The 13,637-nt window shown below is 37.9% G+C and overlaps 1 protein-coding gene across 2 annotated transcripts in view; it reads right to left on the bottom strand.

Annotated features, from left to right (window-relative positions):
- HERC2 (HECT and RLD domain containing E3 ubiquitin protein ligase 2) overlaps window positions 1-13,637 on the bottom strand; it is a 102,918-nt gene that overhangs the window by 27,010 nt on the left and 62,271 nt on the right. For both annotated transcript variants that reach the window (XM_041468549.1, XM_041468548.1), the window contains exons 52-67: window positions 13,419-13,558; window positions 11,741-11,931; window positions 10,516-10,621; window positions 10,258-10,349; window positions 9,540-9,715; window positions 8,902-9,013; window positions 8,014-8,095; window positions 7,773-7,916; window positions 7,115-7,205; window positions 5,551-5,728; window positions 5,039-5,120; window positions 4,785-4,956; window positions 2,731-2,875; window positions 1,850-2,075; window positions 863-1,034; window positions 136-322 (exon numbers count right to left, since the gene is read on the bottom strand). In XM_041468549.1, the coding sequence (XP_041324483.1) occupies window positions 136-322; window positions 863-1,034; window positions 1,850-2,075; window positions 2,731-2,875; window positions 4,785-4,956; window positions 5,039-5,120; window positions 5,551-5,728; window positions 7,115-7,205; window positions 7,773-7,916; window positions 8,014-8,095; window positions 8,902-9,013; window positions 9,540-9,715; window positions 10,258-10,349; window positions 10,516-10,621; window positions 11,741-11,931; window positions 13,419-13,558 (2,296 nt within the window). The remainder of the gene's footprint in view (window positions 1-135; window positions 323-862; window positions 1,035-1,849; window positions 2,076-2,730; window positions 2,876-4,784; window positions 4,957-5,038; window positions 5,121-5,550; window positions 5,729-7,114; window positions 7,206-7,772; window positions 7,917-8,013; window positions 8,096-8,901; window positions 9,014-9,539; window positions 9,716-10,257; window positions 10,350-10,515; window positions 10,622-11,740; window positions 11,932-13,418; window positions 13,559-13,637) is intronic.

Here is a 13,637-nt window from a genome sequence, read left to right on the forward strand (position 1 = left end):
GACATGTGCAGAGAAACTAGTCCTGAAAGTAGAGCATCAAGGAATTTTTTAATCTCTGCTACTATCAGAATAATTGAGATATTTGTCAGCTTTACAGGTAAAACCTAATGAAAAAAAAATCATGTGACACTTTACCTCCCCTCTCCTGTCCTGCCATGGGTTTGGGCTCAGCCTCTCTTCGATATCTCCTACAAGCACACACTCATCTCCATTTGCAGGGCTTCCTGCAGAAGTGGCATCTGATGGGGGCGCTGGTGACGAAGAGGGACATTCTACTGGTGCAATCATACTTGCAGGCATCAATGCTCCAACAACTGCATCCCTGAAATCATTTAGGAAGAATTAACATAAACCTAATTATACTCCCTTGTTGAACTTGAAAATTTTTATTATTTTGTCTTATCAAAATAAGGTAAGGTTTCCCAGCTGCAGAATCTAGAGGGTAGTTAATTGTTATTCTCCTTTGAGCCTGATGCTTCAATGTTTAATCTGAGTTCCTCTTTATAAATTTTAGCACAAATATTCTGCTCTCTACTAACAATGAAGGCACTGAAAAGTTTTATTGTTATTTCCACTCTGCCCTCTAGTGCTTCCTCCATATAATCCATCATGATTTACTTACATAGCTTCTACATTATTTACTTGAGCATCTCTGAATGAACAATTTTTTCCCTGGGCAATAGAAACTTCTTTAAAGGAAACAACATAAAGCTAACATCAAAAGAAAATTTAGATGAAGCTGAGGCCCATCCTGAAGAGCTAAAACTTGTTAAAACAATTTATACCTGACTCAAGAGTACCTAATAGATGGTAAGCTATGTCATCTTTTGCTCTGCAACAGAAGGAATGTTTCCATGCCTACCTGGCATACATGATCTGTAATGCTATCAGTATGTGAGACAATGCCTGCTGTTTGGCAACGTTCCCATCAAGTGACAGGAGGATCTTAGCAAGGGAAGGGCGATTCGGCTTGGAACTGTTCACCCCACTGATTTTGTTACTGGCAGCAGAAGAATCTGCATCTGAAGGAACACCTAAAAAGAGGCAGGAGGAAAGAGAAGGTAAGCACTTTTTAATGGTATAATACACAAAAGGACACGGTTTATCTAATTTCTTGTTAAATCAGAAGAGATGACTGAAACTAACTCTACAGGAGATTCTTCAACTGCAGTGCCTACAGTTACAATATTAAAGTTAATACTGTGGCTTTCCAACAAGGGCTTTCATAAAATACTATTTGATCTTGTTACTCACTTATGAGGATTAAGGCAATAACAGACAAATATTTTAGTGATCAGCACCTAAAGCAAGTTTTACTTATGCAAACATTCTGAAATAACAAGAATATATATTAGGTACAAATTGCTTTGGTCATGAAAATGCTTAATTTGCAAGATGTTTGATGCTTTCATACTCAACACAAAACACTGCTGTTTTGATTCCCTAATTCTTAACTCATTTACCTTAGAAACAAGAGGTAATGCCTAAGATTAATACTAGTGTAGCATTCATCTAAGCATTCATCTATCATTACCTCCAAAAAGAGAAAATCCTTAGGGTGTTTGAGAAAGCACGCTGCATTTTAATTTCATGAAAGTTCCACTTTCATGAAGAGTTTTGGTTGGGTTTTTTTTGTTTGGTTTTTGTTTGTTTGTTTGTTTTTGGGGGTTTTTTTTGGTTGTTTTTTTTTTTCTTTTTTTTTTTTTCCCCCCAGAGGGGTATTTTGATGTTTTGTGATTTTTTTCTAAACCATTCTCTTTTGCACTCTCTTACCACCTACCAAACCATACACACAATAAACACTCCAATGGCAGTAAAGAAAAAACAATGTAAGGCAACAAATACCCACCAAGATAAGAAGCACCTAAAGGGTCCCTCGCTGTCTGGAAAAGGACTGGCTCATGAACAGATGGTGTAGCTACATCCACTGTTGTCCATGCTACACTGTGGGAAGACCCACAGGCAACCCGAGTGATTTTCTGGCCTTCCAAGCCCTGGACAAGAGTGGGTTTTCTGTTGACTGTGGTAGTTCCGTTGCCTTGCTGCCCATGGTCATTGTCACCCCAAGCATAAACCTGCCAGGAAAAATTTCCACGCATTACTTGGCTTCACTGCTTATCTCAATTAAGTGCTTTCTTAAAAATTCCTAAAATGAATGTTTGTGATTTGTGCTAGTAATCTAGGACACTTTAGACAACCTATTGTGACATTCCCTGCCTCCATTAAATAATGCAGGCATTATCATATGCTAAAAGAAAAAAAAAAACAATCAAAGCAGCACTCTATCAGACAATTCATAAATTATCACCAAATTATAATTGATCAGTTGATTCATAAATGACTCAATGTTCACAGTAAGTTAGAAGAGTTAACTGCTTAGTAATTACATTGGAGATCTGAAACAACATTATGATAAAGTTGAAAAAACTGTCCAGAATACTATGACTGCTGCTGCATTTCCAGAATAAGAAGCAGAAAACTGATCATCAGATAATATAGGGAAAACACTACAAAAGCTACTATGACAAAAATATTTCAACTCCAATACTGATATTTTAAATACCAATACTTTTTAAATTACAATTGTGCTTATATTTATGGCAGACTTTTAAAAGCAAAGAAAATTAGGAATTTTTATTTCATTTCATCAGCACCAATGCTGTTATACTTCCCCTCCTAAACAGTTTATTCCTTTCTGCATGGGGGAAAGGAGGGTGACACACAGCATACCTGTCCAGTGTCAGTCACTGCCAGACAGTGGAGTGCTCCCACAGCCACGTGCACAATCTTTTTACCCCTCAGTCCTTCCACAACCTGTGGCTTTCGTACATGCACATCTGTGCCATGGCCCAGCCTGAAGTAGTCACCCTTACCCCTGCAACAGACAGATGTAACACTCAGAACAACTGGGCTGTTTACACACTCCTCTTGAATGCAGGTTCCCACCTGAATATACTCCATATATCACTGCCCGAAACACACACACACCAGCCAGCAAATGCTTCAAAACTGAATCCCAAAGGCATAAGAACGAGGATAACTGCAGTTCTATTACACTGCAGCTTCTCACCTCAATACAGAAGAGCACGATTATGACTATTTTTTATATGCAAAGCAACTGGTATTAAATTTAATTTCCTCTGCTGCAGAAACACTGCAGTTATAAACACTTTCAAAATTCACGGGGTTTGGTAAGACTTGGGCATATTTAACTACTGAGGATAATCCAAACAACAACAGAACCTTTAACCTAAGTCTGCTCCCATGGAAAAAATACACAGGGAACTAAAATGTTTTCAGAATTGAGAGTTTTTTTCCCATTTTTCGAAGCCTCAATATAGATTCTGAGATCTCCATAACTTAAAGTCATCCAATACACAAATGGCACTAAAAACAAAATAGCACACACAAAAGTAAACACCTTAAAATGCTTCCAACATGAATGTCAGTAAAGAAGAAAAAATCTCTGATATTTCTTCCACTATGTTTTTAGTAACCACTCACTCGGTCCTTTTACTCACCACCAATTTTTCTGAAGAAAGGTTATATTATGCTGGAGAGAAATATGATATAGAGTACTGCTATCAACCTGAAGTTATAACCCAGAAGTGATGATTTTTTTCCTCAAACCATTATAAATTCAAGAAGAATAAAAGTTGAAAAGCAATTCAGCCATTCGGAGCTAAAACAGACCCAAAAATCTCCTTGCAGACCTCTTATGTCATGAACTAGCTGTAGATTTTTGACTAGACATAACAGTGTTAAGAAAAAACTAGGGCAAGGAAGGAACAAACAAAAATTTTGGCATGAGTTCTTAATTTAAAAAAAACCTGTCAAATTATCTTTCCTCTTGCTCCTTTTGTCACTACAAAAAAACCCCATAACTGGAGGGAGAGCAAATACCGTTTCCACTCTGAAAACCAACATCTCTGTTAAAAAACTTCTCCTCCCTTTAACAACAGTAGTAACTGAAAAAAAATCAAAGTTTTGAGGATTTCTCTTCATGTTATTCAGCAACTGCTGACAAACCAATCATTTTTGTTGTGTTAAGTCTACTTAGTTTTGATATACATCAAATAGGTCACAGTCTTATTACACAAGGATGGGCTAAGACCTTGATCTGATTAGTGCCCTGAAGTTGACCTGCTATGCAGTAAGCTCTCAGATTTTACAAAAAGATTTATAAATTCAGAAGGCAGACTTGTGTTCAAAACAAAGCAGAAGCAAGCAGGCAAGCAGGAGAAAAATAAAACCATATCTGAGAAGCTCTCAGTGATCATCTCATGCCAATTCTTGCTCCAAGGCATCATTACTGACAACTCAGTGGCCTTCTGAGGAGCAAGAAGCTGTTGTTATGCTCCCATGTTCCCAAGGAAGCTCTTCCCATCTGCTCTGAATTTCAGCTTACTTCCTTACTCTCCTGCATCCCTACTCTCTCAAGTCTCTGCTTTAGCTGTAGGCTTCACAGTCCAAGCTATGGTTGTCAAGTTTTTTTTTTTCCTCTCCACTCTTAACATCCCTTTACATGTCTCACAGTGGCCAAGAGAAGAAATTATCTTCCCTTTCTGCCTCTAATTCAATAGGAGCCAGGCATTCTAACAGAGTACAGCAAAGAGGAAAGCATGCTACAGTGTTAGAGTGATTGAATGGATGCAGCTTGCCTGGAAGAGCTGCCAGTTTAAAAGACAAAGCACAAATGGAGTAAGGCACACATGGAGTCAAAAAGCATTAAATACAGCACAGAGCAACTGCTTTGTTAATACGTCCTGGCAAATGTAACATACCATGTCCATACCACTCCTGACTTGGTCAGTGCCAACGAGAACTGTGCACCACACTCAATCTGACAAACGCCTTGGCCGTTCAGTCTTTCGATGTTCTGAGGAATGTTGCAGCCTTCACTTCCTCCTCGGCCCAGTTTTCCAAAATCACCATCACCCCAAGAAAACACCAAACCTAACAAACATCAAATTGCAGGTGAAACAATGATCACAGTATTCCCACATGACAGAAAGCTGCTGAAACAAGATACTCCCACCTTCATCTGTCAAAGCAAGAGTCTGAGCATCTCTGCTTCCACATGCAACCTGAATGACTCGGTGGCCAAGGAGCACTTTAACCTACAAAACAGAAGGATTAAGAAAGAAGTTTACAAAGAAATTGTGTTTTAAAACCTTACAAGCATGTCCAAGGTCTTCTGACTCATCTCGGTCATTGTGCCCAGCCTGAGCAAAGAACTACCCAGCCATGTCCAGAATCCAACATTGCTACATGGTAGCTTCCAGCTACGTATCAAAGTAGATGCAGGACATGAATGCTCAAAGCAGCGCTTGCCATTTTACATCACTTCCCAAGAAAGAGACTGGATCTTTTTGGCCTTTCTGAAATAGCTTCACTTTCACTAGAGGTATAGGTACCAAAACCTAATTCAGATCACGCCAAAACAGTGTCTTCATACAGCTTCATGGTTTTTTGTTACTTTAGATTCATGCTGCTGTCATTTATTAAACACATTTGCATTTCATCAGAAACAAGAAACATTGATTTTACCATCTTAGGCTTCAGCTGTGTGGTATTATCTCCATGTCCTAGTCTTCCATACTCTCCAAGACCCCAGGTATAGAGCTCCCCACTAGAGGTAATAGCAGCACTGTGGGAACTGCCACAGGCAATATCACGGATGCGCTTGGTTTTCAACGCTTCGATCAGCCTGGGTTTATCACAGTTCCTGGAGAAAATGAACAACAAATCCATTGTGTTAATCATAAACAGCCACACAATATACTCCAACTCTTGCAATACAGACTGTGTAATAACTAACAGTAATCTCCACATAAAGTAATATGGAACACTCTGATTCCAAGATGTGCTCTGTAGTAGCACCATAAATCCAAGGTTTACACTATTTTAATGTATTTCAAGTTTTATTTAAAGAATATTTTATGTATATCCTGCCAAACACAGGTGAGAAATTCAAAATCAATCAATTAAACAGCACCTAACAGAAAGTGAAAACCAATTTCCTGTCACTGCCCAAAGCTGAGTGAGTTATTAGCAGTGGACACACAGTAAGATTAGGAGATAACACTCCTAATCCCAACTTTGCTCTTCACGTCAGAGAAATCAGAACTAGAACTCACTGTTAAGACTTGTATGTGAGTACTGCTAACATTTATTCTTCACGTGGTTACAGTGTTCTCTTAATTCCAAAAAAAGATTTAACTCAAGATTCCCTAATATGGGCTGTACCAGAACCACTAATAAGATTCTACAAAATTATGCATGCCCTCTGGAAATATTGCTACTATGAAATGCCCAGGAGTTCCAAATCTCACTTTCAGTAAAATTACATATAACATGAATTACATAAACAACAATACTGCTCTCATCTGGACTTCCCTTTTCATTAGTCTGACCCAGCCTTAAAAAAAATTATTTGCTGGAACATATTAACCATCTCATTCAATTTTGTATGTATTATGGGCAGGTTCTCAAAATATATCAGAATGACAAAGTATTTACCAATGGTCTTTGTTTATCAGGGTTTTTTCTTTCAAAATACTGTTCTGTGCATACATACAAAGCAAAATCTTAAAAAATTCATATTTTTCTTAAAGCTGTCCTGTGGAAGATTAAACTACTATTACTAAAAAGTGGAAGAAGTTTATTTCTGGCTAACAAGTCTGTACACTGAAATCTAAAGAAGGGCTATAAAATGACAGCTTAAGTTATGAACTGTTACAGCTCAGGAATAAAAAAACTGCTATGGTTTCACTCCTCAAGGCACTTGTGAAAACCATACCTTATAAAAGTAAACAAAAACTGCATGTCCAAAAGTATGGAATTTCACCAGTGAAATTTGAAAATATTAGTCAAGACTTCATCCATCTTTCTAAGTATTATGTTAATTGAATGCCTTCTTCCTAAATGGCTGAAGCCTGCTACAAATCCTGCACTATAAGTTGGATTATACTGTGAAAAAAAAAAGTCTTATAAAACATTTTTTATTCCTACTGTCTTCAAAATACTGTTGTTGTCAGTACTGGTGGTCAGCTGTGCTGTAACACTGAACACAAATCATCTACTGAAATACAGACAAATTTGGTATCCTTACATTCGACTGAAATGACCAAGTTTTCCATCATCTCCTTCACCCCACGAAAACACCTTTCCATCAACAGTCAATGCCATAGCATGCCGGCCACCTGAAATTGTAAACATAAATTTACATTTTTGAGCTTTCAAGCGGGCAGCAGGTCTTAGCAACAATTTAACATTGATGTTCTTCTACAATGCAACCGTACGAGTCTTTCAGCTCCATAGACATTACGTATTTTCTTTGGAGCTTTTATGTGATTTAATTTAAAATAAAAAAATTCTGTGACACTACGTCTCCTGGCACATTTGAAGAAAAACCCACCAATAATCACTCAATTTAGTATTTTCAGAGCTGGAAGAAAAAATAATGAGAAAAACAAACCCACCATCTGGAAATAGTAAAAATGATAACTCTTTCAACCAAATGGAAACACCAAAATGACCTTCCAGCAAATAAGAAAACTTGTATGGTCTAAATTCACAGATTTTAGTAACAGAACCATTAGATTTAATCTGACATTGTATACAACAGACAGAATTCAATAACCTGTCTTATTTTTTAAAAAAATACTCTGATATGCTAGGGCATCACAGCACCCAAGAAAACTGCAAAGGAACTATTTTCAGGCTTAATATGTTACATTAATGTATGTAAGAACAGCAGTAGTCAGTACCTGAGTGAACAGCCACCTTCTTTACCACATAGTTGCTGAGAGCTGTAATCTGGCGGGGAATAGGCACAGTTCCACTAGATATTCCTAAACCCAGCCTTCCATTTGTGGCTTCTCCACAGGCATACACTTTACCCTCTACAGTCACTAAAATGAAGAAAAAAGTTTGAAACGCCATTAGTGTTTCACAATTCAGAATCTGTTTCTGCCCTTAATAATAACATTTATTTTAAAGTTATGTTACCTGCAAAAAGGCTTTTGGATCCTCCAGCTACTTGCACAACATTCAAGGCAGACAGGGTTTCAGAAAAGGAAGGGACTTTGATCTAGAGCAGGCAGGAAATAGAAACCATTACAATTCACTTCAATGTTTTACACTCTAAAAAGAAGAGCTCTCAAGTGATAAACCAGTTAATCTAACAGGTACTTTCAGATGCTTCACCCATGTCAATTAATATTACACCAGGCAAAGGACAAAGAAACAATTTAAAAAATTTAATACTGAAACTATGATAAATATAAAACCTGAGAAAAAAATTAAAGGCCATATAAACACGGACTTTCTTTTAGTAAAGTTTTCCTGAGAAAACTGAAGAATACAGGAAAGGTGAACTTTCTGATTCTTCAAGGTACTCTATGAATACAATACTATACTTTCACAACATCAACTGAAGAAATGCTCTCAACATAATTTTCAAATTAATGAACGATATTTGAAATTTATTAAGCATGTGCAATGTATCTCATTTTGTATTATATTAAAATTGCATGTAAATGGCTGCACACTGGGCTGAAATTCCTACTGTACAATTGCCAGGTACAAGTAATACATAAGAAAGTTAATCAAAAGTTTTATTTTATGCGTGCAGACTCAACAGGAACAGAACATGTCAAGTGTTACACATTTTTTAAACAATTAGTTCATTATCGTGTGAAACAAATGACTGAGTGGCTGCTAAAAATCAAGCCAGATTTCAGAGTTCCAACCAATTTGCCACCCAGCAGACATCTACATGACTTAACACTAAAAAGCCACCAAAACCTCATCTTTGTAGCTAATTTTAAGTTCTGTTACTCATACATTTTATTTTTCACTGTTTCTCTCTTGTACTTAAATGTGAAAACAACCTACCTTGGAACCTTTCAGCCCTCCCAACTGGTCTTTGTCATTCAGTCCCCAAACAAAAACTTTGGTTCTTATTGTAGCTGCTGATTCAAGCCCAGCTGCCTTCTTTCTAACAAGACTATTAAGAAAAGAAAAAACGGTCAGTTTAGCAAACAGCATGCTGTAATACAGGCACCTTTTTACAGTATTTACTGATTTTTACAGTTTGAAACAGTTTGAGGACTCAAACTTCACTACCACAGTTGGGGAAAAAAAAAAAAAAAAATGCTGTAACACAGGCACCTTTTTACAGTATTTACTGATTTTTACAGTTTGGAACAATTTCAGGACTCAAACTTCACTACCACCGTTGGGGAAAAAAAAAAAAAGAAAACCTAGTATCAAATATAAGCACATCAAGTTATTGCTCCGTTTCCAACCCCAAGTATACAGCAAAAGGGAATGAGTCATACAAAATGGTACACCTCACTGGTGTGATCATCTCAGAGAAGGTATTCATTGAGAAAGGATCTACTTACAACTCCAATAAACTAAGATACTGATTTCTCTTTACTACCATTCAACCTAATTAATGTGTTCTTCCTCCAGTCATCTCCACTAAGGTTGTTTACCATCCCCCTGCCTTCACCACTGCAGTTACCCACCTCCCAGTGTTAGCTTTATCATCATCCTCTTCCTCATTATCAGAAGCCAGGAAAGGGACTGCAGCCAGATCTTCATCCTCAGCACGTATACGTCCCAGTATGCTGAGGCCATGTATTTTGCAATCAATGCCAGAGCTTCTGCATTGTTTGATTGCAATCTCAATATATCTGTGGTACTAAGAAGAAAAATACTCTGTTGACATCTTTTGGATTCTATGTAACTTCATAAAACATAGGAAAGAATTAGAACTTTTGCTTGACTTTACCACTTTAAGAACATGAAACTGTCACTTTAAATGCTTGTCATTTCAGCTCTAAATAATTCATGATTTATCATTAGCATATGGCCTCATTCATATGAGAAATTTCACTCCCAATCTCATAGAATTCATTATGCATTTCTCCTTGTTGCTAGAAAAGATCAGAACTGCTATCCAAAATTATCCCCAAAATTTAAGTGTACTGGAATGCCTTACTGGTTCACAGGTATATTGATTTACATAAAACTCCCTAAAATATCTAATTCTACTATAGCATTGCTTTGTGATTATGGTAAAACTTTTCAGAATAATTAATTTGACTAACTCGCCAGAAATAGTGCTAAGAGGAAAAATAAAATACCAGGCTCTAATGATCACAACAATACTTTTCATCCATCTCTTGCAGCACAATATTTTCTGTTGCACACAAGAGTAATTCTCACACGAACTTCACTTACTTCAGTACAATCACTGAGTAGAGGCACTGTGGTGTCTGTAGGATTTATATTGATTGTCTTTAGCTCTATAAGGTTATTTAAGGAATTACCCCCTAGAAAACAAAACACAGAATGAAAAACATTTTAGGATATGGTGTTTGTTTCACAAACAGGCACTATGCATGTTAAACAGATGACTATGTTAACAAAAAACAGAAAAATACCTCCTGTTGGGTGCAAAAAAAAATATTTTTGACTTCTTAAAGAACATACACATACCTGAAACTACAACTAAGGAGGGCATGTAGCTGCTGTCTGCAGGGTCCACTATCATCTTTAGTCTGTGAACAAGAACATCTGGAAAAATCTCCAAGCGAATCCAGTGCTAGTGGAAACACAGAATTTCATTTTTAGATAGTATTGTTATGACCACCATATGATTAACAAGAATGTATGTGTGATGTTTTTGAAGAAAGAATGGAAAACATCTCTGAATGGTACACACCAGCTGCAATATATGGCAAAGGGAAATGACCTTGTGAACTTCTTGCTTGTCCTATGTCCAGTTACAAGAGAAACAATTGTAGCAAACAATTTATCTCAGCCAAGACCAACACCATTGAGAACACAGAAAGCACAGTACCACTGGAGGTTAAGTAATGGGACATAACATAAGTAGTAGCTTACAGTCTGTAGAAAACCTGGAATAAGGGTACTTGGGCATACTCTCAGCATGGCCATCAACTGAGCATCAAAACACACTGGAGAGATGCCCAGCTGCAAATCCTGGTGCCTAGGCTGGTCACAAAGCACTGCTGCAGGCCAATGGAACCGATAAACCATAAACTAAGGAACAACACCTTTTATAAATTATCTGGCTGCAGGAGTCAAATGTACATTAAGTAACTTTGCCAATGACACTAAACCAGGAGAAGCTGTTGACACCCTCCAAGGCAGAGAGACCTTGATAGATTAGAGGGCTGAGTACCACCAATTGTATGAAATTTAACCAGGGCAAGTGTGGCATTCTCCATGTGGGATGAGATACTCCTGCTTATACTAACGCTCTGGGGGATGAGGCTGGAGAATGGCCCCACTAAAAGAGAACTGGGGGTCCTAGTGGATGAACAGCTGCACACAGGTCACCAGTGTGCACTCTCAGAAAGTCAACTGAATCCTGGGCAGCATCTAAAGAGCAGTGACCAGCAGGTCAAGGAAGGGGATATTCTCTCTCTACTCTGCGCCTGTGAGACCCCACCTGGAGTGCTGCAACCAGCTCTGGGGTGCTGCAACCAGCTCTGGGGTCCTCAGCACAAAAAACCCTCATGGACCTGATAGAGTGGATCAGAAGAGGGTGACAAAAGCAATCACAGAGATGGACTACCCCTCCTACAAAGACAGGCTGAGAGAGGTGGGGTTGTTCAGTCTGGAGAAGGGAAGGCTCTGGGAAGATCCTTTTAAGCATGAAGTACACCAAAATAAAGCATTTAGGGCTTAAAGTTACCTTTCCTTGTGAACCAGAAGACTGCCAGCACTGCTCACTACCATCAATAAGACGGGAAGCCTGATTCACAGAGGACGAGACATTCAAATTCTTGACTATCCTTGACCAATCATCCAGTAACATTCCCCGCTGGCTATTGTGCCTTCTCTTCAGCTGCTTCCCAGAACGCCCACTGAACACAGGAGACTGACCTGCAGGGTTAAGTGACACATTTAGCATGCACCTCTCAAAGAAAATTGCTCCTCTGAAGCCCATAAGCAGGGTGAAAGGAAATGCAACAAATCCAACATTTTGGGTATGTAGGCTACATTTATGACACAGGTACACGTCACATCGGCGTGGTGGCACTGCGCACACAACACTCACGCTTAAAGGGTGTAGCTCCTTTTTTTAAAGGAGTTTTAACTTTCCAAGTTCTTGACTAGACAACTACTTGAAAAGGTTGTTCCCTTTAAAATACAGATCAAAATTTAGGATGATATGTAATTCAAAATACAGGTCCATGGCACATCAATTTTTTACACCACTACAGCATATGAAAAACACGCAACTAAACCTCAACAAAATTCCCCTACCAAAGAATAGAAATAGAAAAGTTGAAACACTGGAAAATTCAAAGTTCCAGAAGAAGGTGGTTTAGTGAGATGTAGATTTCCTCCCTGAAAAAACCTTACTTCCACTTCCCTTCACTGATTTCGTAGCATCTAGAAATCTTGATGAAAATAATATTGTAAATCCTCCGCCCTACAACACAGGGCAAGGGGAAGGATTACAGATTCACACCATTCCAGTTGCACAGCCATATCAACTGACTTATGAAAGGAATGTCTTTCTTGCCGGTTAGACAAACCATCATGCACATACAACCCATGTTCATGATCTCTAGGAGGAATCAGGTTTGTTCATTTTCCAAAACAATTACACTGGTAATGTGTAAATACAAAGAAATTTAGTCCAGAAGTCAGCATCATCCTGCAAATACCAGGGATAAGATTAAATGTTGAACAGGTGGATGGAAAAGAAGTAAAATGAAACATCAGGTAAGTTTTGCATAACAATGCAAAGCCTCAAATTTCAGGAGCTAAAACGGCTGTACCTGTTCTTGCCCTAGGGAAAAAAAAAGTCTGATTTTGAGTCTTTTAAAAGGCTTTCCTTTCCCACTACACTCCTCTGGAGCCTCCACATCACAGAGGAAATAAGGCAACAACCATCACACAGTGACAAGCAAAATAGCTGAAGAGCAACTGAGGCATAAGAAGGCATCTTAGGTATTTCCAGCTGCCCCTGGCACCATGAGGATTCTATTCATCTACATCTAGGCTGATAGCAAAAGGCAGGAGGATTAGAAAATTATACATTTTATTCTTGGTGTAAGTAGAAATGCCATTCTGACATGCACAGTTACTCTCACATATACCTTTTTTAAATTTTTTAACACTACAAAAAAGGTTTAGGGGTTAATGTTTTGTTGTAATCCATCACATGGAATTGTAACACTGCATAAAAATAAATGTATTATTGTCTACGGGGTCAATCTGAATAACAATTTCATCATATTAAGGAATTGAAATTTAAAACTTTCAAATTTGAAACTTTTAAATTTAAAACTTAAGTTGTTTTTTTCAAAAAAACTTAAATGCATTTTAAACTAATCTAAGAAACACACTGCAAAGCTTACCTGGTTCATTTATTCTGCCAAAAGTATGTCGGGTGTTATGCTTCCTGGTTTTAAAACACGTTTCACAAAAGTCAAAATCATCACAGTTTCTGCATTTGAATCTAGGCCCATTGATAGGAAACATCTGACAGCCATCACACCTGATTTGACAAGAGAAGAACAAGTCTATATATATGGTAGAAGTCACTTTTTAATGACACAAGACAACAGAATCAAGAC

The sequence above is a fragment of the Pyrgilauda ruficollis genome, unplaced genomic scaffold (assembly GCF_017590135.1).
Source record: "Pyrgilauda ruficollis isolate IOZ18807 unplaced genomic scaffold, ASM1759013v1 scaffold22, whole genome shotgun sequence".
Taxonomy (NCBI): Eukaryota; Metazoa; Chordata; class Aves; order Passeriformes; family Passeridae; genus Pyrgilauda; species Pyrgilauda ruficollis.